Raw genomic sequence first — 14,326 nt, 5'->3', positions numbered from 1 at the left:
CGTCTCTTTCCACAACTTCCTCGATTCCCTGCATGCTTTGCAGCTTCTCCTCTGCTGTTTACTTTCAATTTATATGGACTACATATCACATGGTACCTGGCTGCCTGGAAGTAGTGACTCCCGTCTCTACCTCCTGAAACTCCTCTTCTCACCACCTCTGTGGTTCAGAAAGCAGGCTCTGCGAAATGTGCAACTCAACAATGTCTACTAACAGGATATAGTGAATATGTGTTACAGAATTTAAGGAAGTATGTGTATGGAGATCTTCAGTTTACAAATGACAAGATTGTTTAGATCAGCCTTTTTCAATCAGGATACCTTGAGGTTACTTTAGGGGTGCCTTGGCAAAGTTCCTGAAAATTGACCAAAAATGTATACAAGCCAGCAGATGGATCAAGCCTGCCTTTTAGTTACACAAAGCCCCAGGTTTTTAATGTGCACCATTTCAACCTTCCAGGCGCCACCAGTGATGTCATCGCCTGGTGTTGATTGCCTGCCCAGCATCCTTGTTTGACCCTACCCTGCCCCTCTCCGTCAAAACTGGGGTCACATTAGCTGAGTGATGGAGAGAAACTGAGGGAGAGGAGAAACATTGGGATATTAGTCAGTACTAGTGTGCAAAAGTGTATTTGCTTTGGAAGAATAAATCACCTCTAACGTTTAGTGTCCTTTGTGTGTTGATGCTGCTGCATTATGTAAAACTATTAGAAAAGTTTTTTACATTTTAGAATGGTGTCCCTTGAGATTGTCCATAATTGTAAAGGGTGCCTTGACTGATAAAAAGGTTGAAGAAACACTGGCTTAGATTAAAAGGTGTGAGCTACAAATAATTGAAGGACAACATGGAAATTAATATGGGATTTTAAATTTTGACCCTATACATTTAAAGTTTTATTGGCCTTAGCTATAAATAGTGCACAGAAAGCTTTTTAGTACGGTAAGTGATCATAATAAAGGTATATCCCAGACATTGAGATAAAATGTTCTCACCATTCTAAAGTGTTCCGACTTCCCAGAAGCTCTCTGATCTCCTCCCGACATTTGTTTTGGTGTTCAGGGTGTGTAGCCATACAGTATAATGTCCAGGAGACCCCACTGGCTGTTGTGTCATGTCCCTCAAACATGAATGTGTCCACCTCTGCACGCAAGTCCTCATCTGACAGACCCTGACCGTTTTCATCCTGATGGTTTAAAAAAAGAATATATTGGCAATTTGGCAAACCTTCCAACATATAATAAAATCAGGGCAAGTCAAAAGCCTTTCCCTAGGTTATACAGGCTCCACCCTGAAGTGATTAGATAGGCCCATATTTGGGTGGGACTGGGTGAGCAAAGGCATCTACTTCTTCCCCTCAAAGGTTGACTTTAATGTGGATGTAAACCCTCACATATACCCAGTGAACTGAACAGCCTCAGATGATACACAGAGATGAAACAAATTTCCCTACATAAGTTTTACATGTATATTTGCTATCTTCATCTTTATATACTGTTTAGAATGTGCACATCATGTTAGGAAATTTTCTCTTCCTGGTTAACACTGCAGTGAAGCCTGGGCATACAGCCAAGACAGCCGATTGGAGGAAAGGCACACACCCCCTCTCCTCAAGGTAGAGACTTTCAGCTCTGATCGTTGAATCGTTCAGGGCTCTGCTACTCTATTTATAGCATCCTCCCCAACACAAAACGTTGGCTGCTTTTATCATATGTGACTTGTCAAGAGTTATCAGGCTGATAACGGGAGGATGGGGCAGGAGACATCTCTCTTTAAAGCACTATGTCTGGTAGCTAACAAAACACTGCAGATATATGTGCCCAGCTCAAATTTCATGAATCGGGTTTACATCCACTTTAAGGCCTCCTTCACACTAGGGTTGCCACCTGTCCAGGATTCACCCGGACAGTTCGGGATTGTAATCTTGTGTCCGTGTTTCAGTCTGCCTGAAACCCGGACAGATTATTTAGACTGGGCTGTTGCGCCCCAAATAACTGAGTCACGCAAAAATCTTTTGCTATCTGGGAGCTGCGGGCGGCTGTCTGGGGGCAGGTTTGGCATCACTGGGGGGGGGGGGGGGTGTGGGGCGATAATGTCAGCAAAAGCAGTTTGGCCACACCCATTGTTCGCCACAGTGCGCTGCATTATCACTTTCCTTGGGGCAGCCAAAGGTGTCCCGGGTCTTTTATAATCCTATAGTGTATACTACAGAAAAAAAAGGTGCCCTGTAAAATGCTTGGGTTTGGCTTGAAGAAAAGGTGGCAACCCTACTTCACACAGCTGTGAAAAAACACACTTGCAGACATTTTTTTTATGTATCTGAACGCAGCTGCATTTTGTTCAATGGAGATATTCACATAGGTGCCTAAACATGCACAGTATTCAGATCTGCAGCCACAAATCTGCATCTAAAGACATGCATATACACATATACCATTGAGAATAAGAACATGACAATTTTACACATACAAAAATTGATCTATTTACTGATCATTCATGCACAAACTTTTGTTCCTTGCCTAATGATCAGTAAAAATTTTACAGCTGTGTTATGGCCATGTGAATGTAGTCTTAGGCCTCTACACATAGCCTAAAACCCGCCACTTATACAGGTATTCTGCACTTTTTTTCTGCCTGTAAAAACACCTCTATGTTAGCTTATGTGGCCATGCACATATAAGTGTAGCATTAACCCCCGAAGGAGCTGCTGGTTATTTTTGGGCTCACCATTACCTTCCGCTTCTCCTTGTTGCACGTCTAGGGGATGTCCCGTGGTAGGTGACCCAGTAACTTGAGACAGACAATAGATCCAATTGAATGGATTTTATTTGCAAACTTCAACCATTGAACAGTCTTTTAACTTGGGATCAGAGGGTTGGAAAGGAATTCAGGTACTCTCAATGTCAAAGTCTATAAACGTTAAGGAACTTGCTTACTTTGACTGCATCCAGAGAATAGCCATTCGCAGCTGGATGAACACTCGGGTTGGACAGTCCCTCTCTCACAAGGCCTAGCAGCCAACAAGGTGCTTCCTCAGGAAAAAGTATTTGTCACAGACGTTGTTGCAGAACATGTAGGGAAACTAAGCTGTAGAACACTTGTAGGATACCTGGATCTTTCAGCCCGCTTGGCGATATCCACAAGACCGGATTCTCTCGGTTACTTCAGCCCTTCCAGGCTCTTGTTAAGAAAACCCCCGTACGTGGTGTTCTTCTAAAGAGTCCTCCCCTGGAATGCTTGAAGTTCAATGGGTCTCTCCCGGACCGGAGACGGCACCCATCCACCTCAGAATCCTTCTTTAGTTTCCATACCTTGGGCTAGCCAGCCCCGAAGCATTAAAGTCACATGGAACCGCACCCCAGGCCATAGCCTTCCTGGGGGCTGGTAAGGAGGACCAGGACCATGTAATCAGCACTTCATACTGGACCGGAACCCCAAACCACGTGACATCTGTATCTTAAATACCCTCTCCCAGAGGGCACAGCGAGAGGGCCACTCCCACTGACCTGACTCCGAGAAAGAGTAACTTAAGTGCCTGACCAGACCATAGTTCCACGCCTGCCACCAGAGACAGTGCCCCCTGCTGCCAGGCTGAACATCTCACAGTCCAGTCAGACTGACACAGAAGTCAAATTTTTAAAAACTTTGAAAAACATAGAGCGTGTTCTTCAGGAGCCCCATGCTACATAAGCATTTACTGGCATATTTGAATAGGAGTGTTTATATCCAGAAAAAAAAGCAACAACGGCACGTTCTGAGTGGAGCGGTTAAGCAATGAAAACATACATCTAAACGAGCTTATGCACATAAATATATTCTAAAGGCCAGAATAAGTGAACATTCTATCCAGTTGAATACGTTTATGCTCAAACTCTATACACACATAGACATGCATACATATTTTAACAAAGGTGCTTTTTTCTGCCAAATTCTGGAAGAAAAAAAATACTACTTAGGTCCCATTCACATGGTCATAGAAAAAAAACAAAAAACGCATTTACAAGCATTTTTAATTTACAGATCTGAATGCAGCTGCATTGTTTTCAATTAAGACATTCAAACAAGTGTGTAAACATGCACTGCATTCAAGTCCATAACACAGAATCCATGCATATGCATGTATGTCATATAAACAACAGGACAATTTTTACGCGTTCTATTTACTGATCAGCATGGTGGATCTTTTATTTCTGTTTGGTCTCCTTTTATCAGTGGTGTGAGTGGGGCCTTAGTTTCATAAGTCTGTGTGAATGAGGCCTTAATTTTGAATTCAGAAGAAATTCTTACTGCAAAATTTGCATAAAATAACGAGGAAAGCTCAATCAGGTCTTTATTACTATCCGTGTCGCTGTTTGGGAGGTTTGTCCTCACTTCTTTTATTAGTGACAATGGTGGCACTAAGATATGACAGAAATGGGGGTAAATATTCAAGGGGAGTGCACAAAGTAATAAAAAGATGATAGACAGTCTAGCCTTCTCCATTGTACTAAAAAGTGGTATTTTTTTTTTTGTTGCTGTTGCTTCATCTTGACAGGGCAACCAATTCCCCTTATAAAAATGTTCCCTTGCTGTCCTTAAAGTGGTTGAAAACCCTCCCCCACAACTTTGTCCCATGTAAATCAGCATAAAAAACCCTAATGAACACTGCTTGTAGATATCTCCTTACTTGCTTAGTATTGTTGTCAGTGGCGGAACTACCGCCATAGCGGCACATGCAGCCGCTATGGGGCCCGCAGCTGAGAGGGGCCCGTGGGAAGGATGAGGAATGCATACTGTGGAGGGGGGCATCACCTCCCGCATGTTCCCCCAGCCAGCGGAAGCGAGGAGAGGAAGAGGCAAGCTGTCTGTACGAGCAGAGAGCTGTAATAGCTTTCATTTGAATGTCCCGTGTTTCCGGGGCTCACCGTCACATAGCCCCACCTCTTGGCCCGGCGTCTTTGATAGACAGAACACCGGTCCAATGCGGGACATGTGACATCATCAAAGGCTGCAGGCCAAGAGGTGGGGCTATGTGACGGTGAGCCCCGGGAACACAGGACATTCAAATGAAAGCTATTACAGCTCTCTGCTCGTACAGACAGCTTGCCTCTTCCTCTCCTCGCTTCCCCTGGCTGGGGGACCGTGCGGACGGTGCTCGCCCCCCCCCCCCCCCCACTCTGAGTCAGCCCCACACTTGCCCGCAGCCATTTGAGGGCTCCATACTGGACTGCACTCCACATCCTCCCCGGTAGTTCTGCCACTGGCTCGCCTCTTCCTCTGCACAGGTGAGGCTGCAATTGTGACTGCACATTCATTCAGCATTTCTCTAGTTGTTCTAATTCTAACATTAGTCATTGGTTACATAAAGGAAAATTACAAATGCTGATCTTTTAATTCGTGTTATATGGTAATTTTTTGAATTTGAATTGGCAAAGGAAACTAATGTTTGAAAAAAAATTTATGTCTAAAGAACATGTAATGTACAGTGCATTTTTGCATGTAGGAATTTTCTTTACTACATATTTCTGATTTTTTTTTTTTTTTTTTTTACAGCTATAAAGTTAACAGTATTAGTGTTTGCATTTTTAACCACTTTCAGACCGGACCAATTTGCTGGTCAAAGACCAGACCACTTTTTGCGATTCGGCACTGCGTCGCTTTAACTGACAATTGCGCGGTCGTGCGACGTGGCTCCCAAACAAAATTGACGTCTTTTTTTTCCCACAAATAGAGCTTTCTTTTGGTGGTATTTGATCACCCCTGTGGTTTTTATTTTTTGCGCTATAAACAAAAATAGAGCAACAATTTTGAAAAAAACGCATTATTTTTTACTTTTTGTTATAATAAATATCCCCCAAAAATATATAAAAAAACATATATTTTTTTCCCTCAATTTAGGCCGATACGTATTCTTGTACATATTTTTGGTAAAAAAAAAATCGCAATAAGCGATTATTGATTGGTTTGCGCAAAAGTTATAGCGTTTACAAAATAGGGATAGTTTTATAGCATTTTTATTAATTTTTTATTATTTTTTTTTTTACTAGTAATGGCGGCGATCTGCGATTTTTATTGTGACTGCGACATTGTCGGGGACCCATCGGACATTTTTGACACATTTTTGGGACCATTGTCATTTATACAGTAATCACTGCTATATAAATGCAGTGATTCCTGTGTAAATGACACTGGCAGTAAAAAGGGTTAACCAGTGGGTGGCAGTGTAGGGGTTAAGTGTTCCTAGGGGTGTGTTACTAACTGTGGGGGGGTTGGGCTTTCATTTAGTGTACACTGATCTCTGCTCCAATCACATGGAGCAGAGATCAGCGTCACTAGTTGCTAGGCAGAATGGGAAAATGTTGTTTATACAGCATTTCCTCCATTCGGCCGCTCCGTGAAACGATCGCGGGGATGCCCGCGGCGATCGAGTCCGCGGGTCCCGCGACCAGACTCACGGGGGTCCCGACCAGCGCGGTCAGCACGTCCTGAGTAAAGTCATTCAGGAGGGATCCAGGCCAGGTGTCGGTGAGTGGAAATCACAGTGGAAAGCTCTGGAAGAGACATGCCAGGAGTTGGATGTAGAGCCAGAGCCCCCCCACTGTGAGGCAGCCCCACACTTGCCAGCAGCCATTTGAGGGCTCCAGTATGCATTCCTCATCCTCCCCGGTAGTTCCGCCACTGGCTCGCCTCTCCCTCTGCACAGGTGAGGCTGCATTGTGCTCGGGTCACGCTGCATTGGGCACAGGTGAGGCTGTATTGGGCATGGGTCACGATGCATTGGGCATAGGGGAGGCTGCATTGGGCACAGGTGAGGCTGTATTGGGCACAGGCAGGCCACGCTGCATTGGGCACAGGTGAGGCTGCATTGGGCACAGGCAGGTCACGCTACATTGGGCACAGGGGAGGGTGCTTTGGGCACAGGCCACACTGCATTGGGCATAGGTAAGGCTGTATTGGGCACTGGACAGGCTGCATTGGACACAAGTGGGCACAGGTGAGGCAGTATTGGGCATGGGCAGGCCACGCTGCATTGGGAACAGGCAGGCCACATTGGGTACAGGTGAGGATTATTGAAGCGCTAACACCAGCTGTTTGGAGTATCTTTATCTGTTGATTGCTAAACGTTCTGGAATATGTATATTGCTATTGTGGTGTAGGATCTGGGCCTGTTGTCCCTCCATCCCTTTTCTTTGCTTCCTTCCTTCTTTCCTCCTTCATCTCAGACTCGAACCACACCCCCTTTGAGCCACGCATTTTAAACCACGCCCACTATTTAATTTAAGCCCCGCCATTTTTTTGTGGGGGGGGGCTGTTTGAAGGGGGGGCCCCATACAACATTTTGCTATGGGGCCCTGTGATTTCTAGTTACGCCCCTGATTGTTGTAATCCTTTTTGTTAGAATGAAGTCACTGAGCATGCCCAGATCTCCCCTGATTTAAGGCACACTCTCTATGTCTTATCTATCTGTTATTAGGACTTCCTACAGCACAACACTGAACTCTGCTAATAACTCAGAGCTTCCTCCTACACACCATGTGATCATGTGACATGACATACAGTCTAAACTGCACCCATTACTGCAGTCTTATCATCTGAAGCTGATAAGTCTGACAATGGGAAACATTAGACATCGGCACAAGTAAATACTATGAAATAAACAAGTCAGCTATGAACAGGGAAGCAGGGTTGCCATAGAAAAGTTGGATTGAGAAGGAGGCTTGGTTAACAGTACAGGAAGTGCTCAATGTAAGGGCGGAAATACACTCCACTGTGGACTCAGAAAACAATACTTAAGATGGTGCTGCCTAACCCATGGAAACAAGTTTTTTAAAGTTTCTTTAAACAGTAAGTAATATGCGATTTAGGCTGGATTACAGTGGCTATAGTCTGATAATGACTTATTATAATGGACTAAATGAAAAGAAGCATCAGAGTGGGAGAGTTTACTTCCTCTTTAAATGCCAGCAGCTAGAAAGCAACACCTCAATAGTCTGGCTAGCAGGGAATCAACTCTCTAGGAAAAGGTACAGTAAGTGGTCTGTCACTGGCAGGTTATATCTTACGACATTAGCCTTAGGGCAGGGGTGTCCAAACTTTTTTCAAAGAGGGCCCGATTTGATGAAGTGAACATGCGCGAGGGCCAGGCCGACCATTTTGCATGACATTCTTTGAACCATTAAAATTCGGTCTAAGTGTGTTCGTTCGAACACTAATACACGGCCCAACAAGAATTATTTTGCCTTTGTGGCTGTGTGTGTTGAAGAGATGAGCTCGGGCGTGTTATTTGGATATACCGTATTTATTGGCGAATAGCACGCACCTTCACTTTAAGAGGGAAGTTTCAGGAAAAAAAACTTAAAATTTTAAATAAAAAAACTGTGAAGCAAAATAAGGGTCAGTGTCCATCTGCGCGCCCACCATTGCTGGGAATGCAGCCCCCACCATTGTCAGGATTTCACTCATCATTGCCAGGAATGCAGCCACCATTAGCCAGGAATGCAGCCACCATTAGCCAGGAATGCAGCCACCATTAGCCAGGATTTCAGCCACCATTAGCCAGGATTTCACTCACCATTAGCCAGGAACGCAGCCACCATTAGCCAGGATTTCACTCACTATTAGCCAGGAATGCACCCACCATTGCCAAGAATGCAGCCACCATTAGCCAGGATTTCACTCACTATTAGCCAGGAACGCAGCCACCATTAGCCAGGATTTCACTCACTATTAGCCAGGAACGCAGCCACCATTAGCCAGGATTTCACTCACTATTAGCCAGGAATGCACCCACCATTGTCAGGAATGCAGCCACCATTAGCCAGGATTTCAGCCACCATTGCCAGGATTTCACTCACTATTGCCAGGAATGCACCCACCATTGCTAGGAATGCAGCCACCATTAGCCAGGATTTCAGCCACCATTAGCCAGGATTTCACTCACTATTAGCCAGGAATGCAGCCACCATTAGCCAGGATTTCACTCACTATTGCCATCAGTGCAGCCTTGGAGGGGACATTGAGGGGGCAGGACGAGCGCCAAAGAACAGGAGAATCTTCTGTTTAGACAGCAGCCTCTTTAAGAGAAAGTCCCGCCTCCTTTGATGGACAGAACAGTCGTCCAATGGCGGAGACGGGACTTCCTATTACAGAGGCTGCCGTGTAAACAGGAAATACTCCTGTGTGCACGGCGCTCGTACCTCCTACCATCTCAGCCAGACTGAGACTATATATCTTTTGTAGCCCCGGCGCTGGGAGATCGTCGGGGGCCACAAAAGATATATATGTTTAGATAACCAGACAGGCCGTTCAAAACCGGGCCGCGATTGGCCCGCGGGCCGGACTTTGGACATGCCTGCCTTAGGGAGAGTTCTTCTTCCTTCCATTACCAATTGGAGCAGAATATGCTTGTGAGAAGGATCGGTGTACTGTGTGGGCTACTGAGACACTGCTGAACTGCGGCGACCTTTTCTTTGGATCCCTGGAGCAGGCAGGGGCTCTAAACCCTGTTATGGGGCAAGGTAATGCTGGCGGTGAGCCAAAGTTTTGTTTTATATCTGAGATGACGGGTTGTTTTGTTTTGGTTTACATGCTGAAAGGAAGTTATTTTCTTTTATGTTTTGAAATGTTGCTTTTACCGACATGGCTGGTTGGTGATCAAAGCTCCCTAAACATGACAATATATACCCATGGGTGTTAAAATGTTTCTTTCATGAACCTTGAAATGATTTAATCTAAAGTATGTCATTCATGTTGCATGGCCCTTTCAGATTAGATTTGGTACCTTGGCATATAGAAGAATATCAAGAAAGTCCAGGTGTCTCTTCTGCTTGACCTTTTCCAGCTCAGTGTTCTGTTTAAGAGATTCTTTCCGCCGCTTGATCACATTATCTGTATTGCAAACATATTACAGACTTTTTTCAACTAATGTAAAATCATGATGTCATATTGTATTTGTTGTTACTGTCAATTGACAAAATAATTTTATTGGAATCTATTATACCCTTATGAAAAACAAAAAGTTAATTCAGGGGGAATTGTTAGTGTAGAGGTTTAAGTGGAGCTACAATTTATTAACAAAAGTTAGTTAATTAATTCCATTAAGTCAATGCCTGTATTTGGGTAAAATGTTTTTATATCCCTAAGCTTCATGCCTTGGAGCCCACACATTTTACAAGCAGTGGCGGCTTCTATGTTTCTGCCCTCAAAAGTTGACTTTTTTAACTCAAAAGGAATTCTTAGTATTAAAAGATTGAGTAAAAGTATACCCAGGGCATTTTTCTCAAACAATAGGTGCTGGAACTCAACCACGACCCCAAAACTCCCAGCCCCCCACACACACCCTCCAAATCCCATCAAATAGTGGGTGTGATCAGATTTCACAAACAGTAGGAGGGTCTTAAAGGGGCATTAAATACCAGGATTGCATAACACACAGAGTGCAGGACTTCTGTGTTTACAAGTGATTATGGTGAGCAGGCACCAAAGGGTCTGAGCCAGAGGTGGTGGAACTGAGTTCCATCAAGTTCCACCGAAAAAAAAAAAGCCCTGGTTATACCTAACAAAATTGGAACACAGCTTTTATCCAAAGTGTACAAATAACCATTTTTAAAATATTGGATGGAAAATGGAAGGGTTAAAAATCAGGCTTTTTTTTTATTTGTACCTCTTGTGAAATGTCTCTTTACTTCCTGTTCCAGAGATGCAACAGGAAGCACCTCTCTTAGACAGTTGTCCTCAAAACAGGAGTCTTAAAGGGGCCTTTTTTGAAGGACAATTATAAAATTTTAGATTTCCTTTCACGGGTCACAGAGGGATGACTCTCCCTATTGGGGACATAAACAGCAATAAAAACTTGACAGAAGGCCTCACTCTTTCCTACTGTATGCAAAAAAAAAGGTTTTGTCTAAAGTTACACTTTAAAGGATGAGTTATAAATGCACATCTTTTTGCAGGTGAAAAATGTGCATTTATTATTTTTTTTTATTAGGAGCCTGCAAAGCATTGCACCCCCGATCATCAGATCACGGGTGCAATCTCAGGCCCCTGCAGACTGTGGAAGTATCTGTCTGCCTGCCCCTCATAGGAGCAGGCAAGTACTAAATAACAGGAAGATTCAATGGTCCTGGAACACTCATCAGCACTTGCTAATTCATTGAGAACTACAACCTGTCAGCCACAATGGCTGAGGGTAGTATTAGCTCTTCCATTCACAGAACTCTGTGAATGAATGATGCGGTTGGGTGGGTGGAGCCATGCATGGCCGCATTGTTTTAAAAATTGTGACAGGGAGTGCGGGGAGAAAATCCCGGCCCACTATCACACAAGGGGATCGGGAGGAAAGACTGCTAGTTTAGTAAAATGTTACATGTTACACCCTAAATATGGGTGTAACATGTAACATGTTACTAAATGTGAACTTATTCTTGAGGGCACCATTTTATATTAATTAAATGCATAACCTAGCTACCAACATTTAAATCAGAAATATTTTAATCCTGTTTTTGCCTTTGAGATTTCTCCTCATTTCCTGTCTCTGTGACAAAAGGCAAGAAATGAGAGAAACAGGTGTCACCAAAACAGGAATTCAGTAAACACTTCACAAAGGCAACACAAAACTTCAGCGCTAAAATGTACAGTCATATCTAAAGCATCGTCCTGTCAGAATCAAATCAAAAATGCGATTTCATTGAGCATTCAGTGCAGCTGAAAAAACTTCTGGAGAGAGGTTAACATAAATACAGTACTAAAATCAGCGCTCGATGGAACTCAACACAAATAAATTAAAAATAGATTAAATTAAAAACATTTAATTTAATCAGAAAAAAGCGCAAGAAACAAGTTCGTAAATGTCCAACACAATAGTGAGGAATACACTTATTGTTTGATTCAAAGCACCCTCCCCATGTTGAAGGCATGTGGCCTGTACGGTTAAGGGGGGGGGGGGCGCTCTCTCGTCCCCCCTCTTTTCCTGCGGCCTGCCAGGTTACCTGCTCGGATAAGGGTCTGGTATGGATTTTTGGGGGGACTCCACGCCTTTTTTTTATTTTGGAGCAGGGGTTCCACTAAAAATCCATATCAGACCTGAAGGGTCTGTTCGACTTAAACATCGGGCTCATCCCTAGTCCCTTTTACTTACTATTTCTCTTAAGGGATGCTGTGGTATATGGCACTAACCCATCAGTAGCAGATCCTTTAAGTCCTGTAGGTAGTGAGGTGAGACCTCCATAGATCAGACTCGTTTTTCTAGCTTATCCCACAGATGCTCAATTAAATTGAGATCTGGAGAATTTGGAGACCCAGTCAATACCTCATACTCGTTCTCATTTTCCTCAAACATTCTTGAACCATTTTTGCAGTGTGGTAGGGCACATTATCCTGCTAGAAGAGACCAACCACTGCCATCAGGGAATACTGTTTCCATGAAGGGGTGTACTTGGTCAGAAACAATGTTTAGGTAGGTTGTATGTGTCAACGTAACATCCACATGAATGGCAGGACCCAAGGTTTCCTCAAACCAGGCCACCATTTACCAGTTCTGATGCTCAAGGTCCCATTGTAGGTGCTTTTGGCTGTGGATATGGGTCAGCATGGACTGGTCTGCTGCTACGTAGCCAAATACTGGTCAAACTGTGATGCACGGTGTGTTCTGACACCTTTCTATCCAAACCAGCATTAACTTTTTGAGCTACAGTAGCTCTTTAATTGGATAAAAATACACAGGCCACCCTTCACTCCCTATGTGCATTAATGAGCCTTGGCTGCACATGCTGGCTGCACTTGCTGGCAGGACTCCTGAAGATGGCTTTGCCCCCCATATTTCAGTGGCACCCTCCCTGGACCAATGATATTGGTAACAGGAAGTATAGGGGCTGGAAGGTAGCATGCAGCTTTGGCAGTGCCAATGCAGCATGGCTACACACAGTGACCTGCCTCTATCCACTGCACCACATAATTTGTTTTCATGGTGCAGGGCAGTGGGACAGGATCCATGGCATCATTTGTTGCTATTTGTGAAGAGACTGTGTGGTGATGGGGGAATTGGGGAAAACCCTGTTGCAATGAAGGGCCTCTGTTGTGATGGGGGGGGGGGGGGGGACAGACTTTGTTGTGATGGGATGACACTCTGTTATGATGGGTGAAAGGCCATTGGGAAGGGAGGTATTCTAATAGGATTGAAGGTGACTTCAATTTGAAGGAGGCAATGTCAAGGGGGTACTGTGATGTAAAGAGTCTGGCTATGAAGTGAAGGGTGGAATCTGATGTGAAGAGGGAACTCCCCCATGTGTTGCCAAGGAGTGGGTGACATCATCATCCAGTGTAGATGATAGTGTCCCTCAATAAATACAGAGCAGGACTGGGGTGTCTTGAGATTTTGCATACTTTTAAAGGGTGCCATGACTAAGAAAAGTTGAAAAATGCTGACCTAATACATGTGCTTTTCATTGCAGCAACATGCAGATGAAGGGAACTAATAGAGGAGAGGATAGAATGATATTATGTTGACATTATGCCCCCCCCAACTTTTTTTTATCTGCACCCCAAAATCAGACAGGCTATTTCCTGACTTTCTTGGTTTTCCTTACTTGGACCACTTTTGGTTGCTCTTGATCATTGTATACCAGGAATGTATCATAAGAGCTGCAGTTTTGGAGATGCAGTCTTCTGGCCATTACAGTTTGACCTTTGTCAAAGTCGCTCAGATGCTAATGCTTGACCATTTTTTCTGCTTTCAACACATCAATTTCAGGGACACCATAGTCACTTTTCTGCTTAATACATCCCACTCATTTTCAGATGCCATTGTAGCGAGATAATCAGCCCTCTTATTTTTTTTGACAGGTGTCCTGTAGCGTTCATAAGGTTTGACACTTACTTGTATGTTCATGAGCTGTTCTTAGTGCCCTTCGAAAGCGGTAGCCATGGGGGCTCAGATTGAAGATTAGATCACTCTGGTATGGGAAAAAGCGGAATCGATAATTTACCAGATAGGAGAGATCATAGACAGCCTTGATGTATTCACTCTCACTGTAAGGGGACAAAATGTGAGACCAGTCTAAGCCATGCAGTAACCTCTTTCAGCCACCAGGTATCCTAATAACAATAAGCCAAAAAATGTCAAAATATTTTAGTACCACTCAGAAGATACTGACCTGTCATTCTGGCAGTTACTTTGGTAACTGAAGGCACATTTCATGATGGTGTCCAGTGTCATGAGGCTCACATGATGAAACAGCTCTATAGACTTCTTCTCTGAGACCAGATGCTCCCATTTGTCCTAGCAAAGTTCAAAACAAAGGATTCTATTAATGCAATAATTTCTTAAAGACTACATCCAGCTACTTTTGTTTGCTA

The 14,326-nt window shown here is 43.9% G+C and overlaps 1 protein-coding gene across 1 annotated transcript in view; it reads right to left on the bottom strand.

Moving 5' to 3' along the window:
- Positions 1–14,326, bottom strand: part of LOC143926512 (cytochrome P450 4B1-like) — a 43,310-nt gene that overhangs the window by 14,316 nt on the left and 14,668 nt on the right. Inside the window, exons 5-8 of the mRNA XM_077450304.1 lie at positions 14,125–14,249; positions 13,848–13,999; positions 9,756–9,862; positions 991–1,181 (exon numbers count right to left, since the gene is read on the bottom strand). Of these exons, the coding sequence (XP_077306430.1) occupies positions 991–1,181; positions 9,756–9,862; positions 13,848–13,999; positions 14,125–14,249 (575 nt within the window). The remainder of the gene's footprint in view (positions 1–990; positions 1,182–9,755; positions 9,863–13,847; positions 14,000–14,124; positions 14,250–14,326) is intronic.

Source organism: Lithobates pipiens, unplaced genomic scaffold (genome assembly GCF_037356315.1).
Source record: "Lithobates pipiens isolate NorthernLeopardFrog02 unplaced genomic scaffold, aLitPip1_a1.2 Scaffold_23, whole genome shotgun sequence".
Classification (NCBI taxonomy): Eukaryota; Metazoa; Chordata; class Amphibia; order Anura; family Ranidae; genus Lithobates; species Lithobates pipiens.
This window is presented reverse-complemented; position numbering and strand designations above follow the sequence as displayed.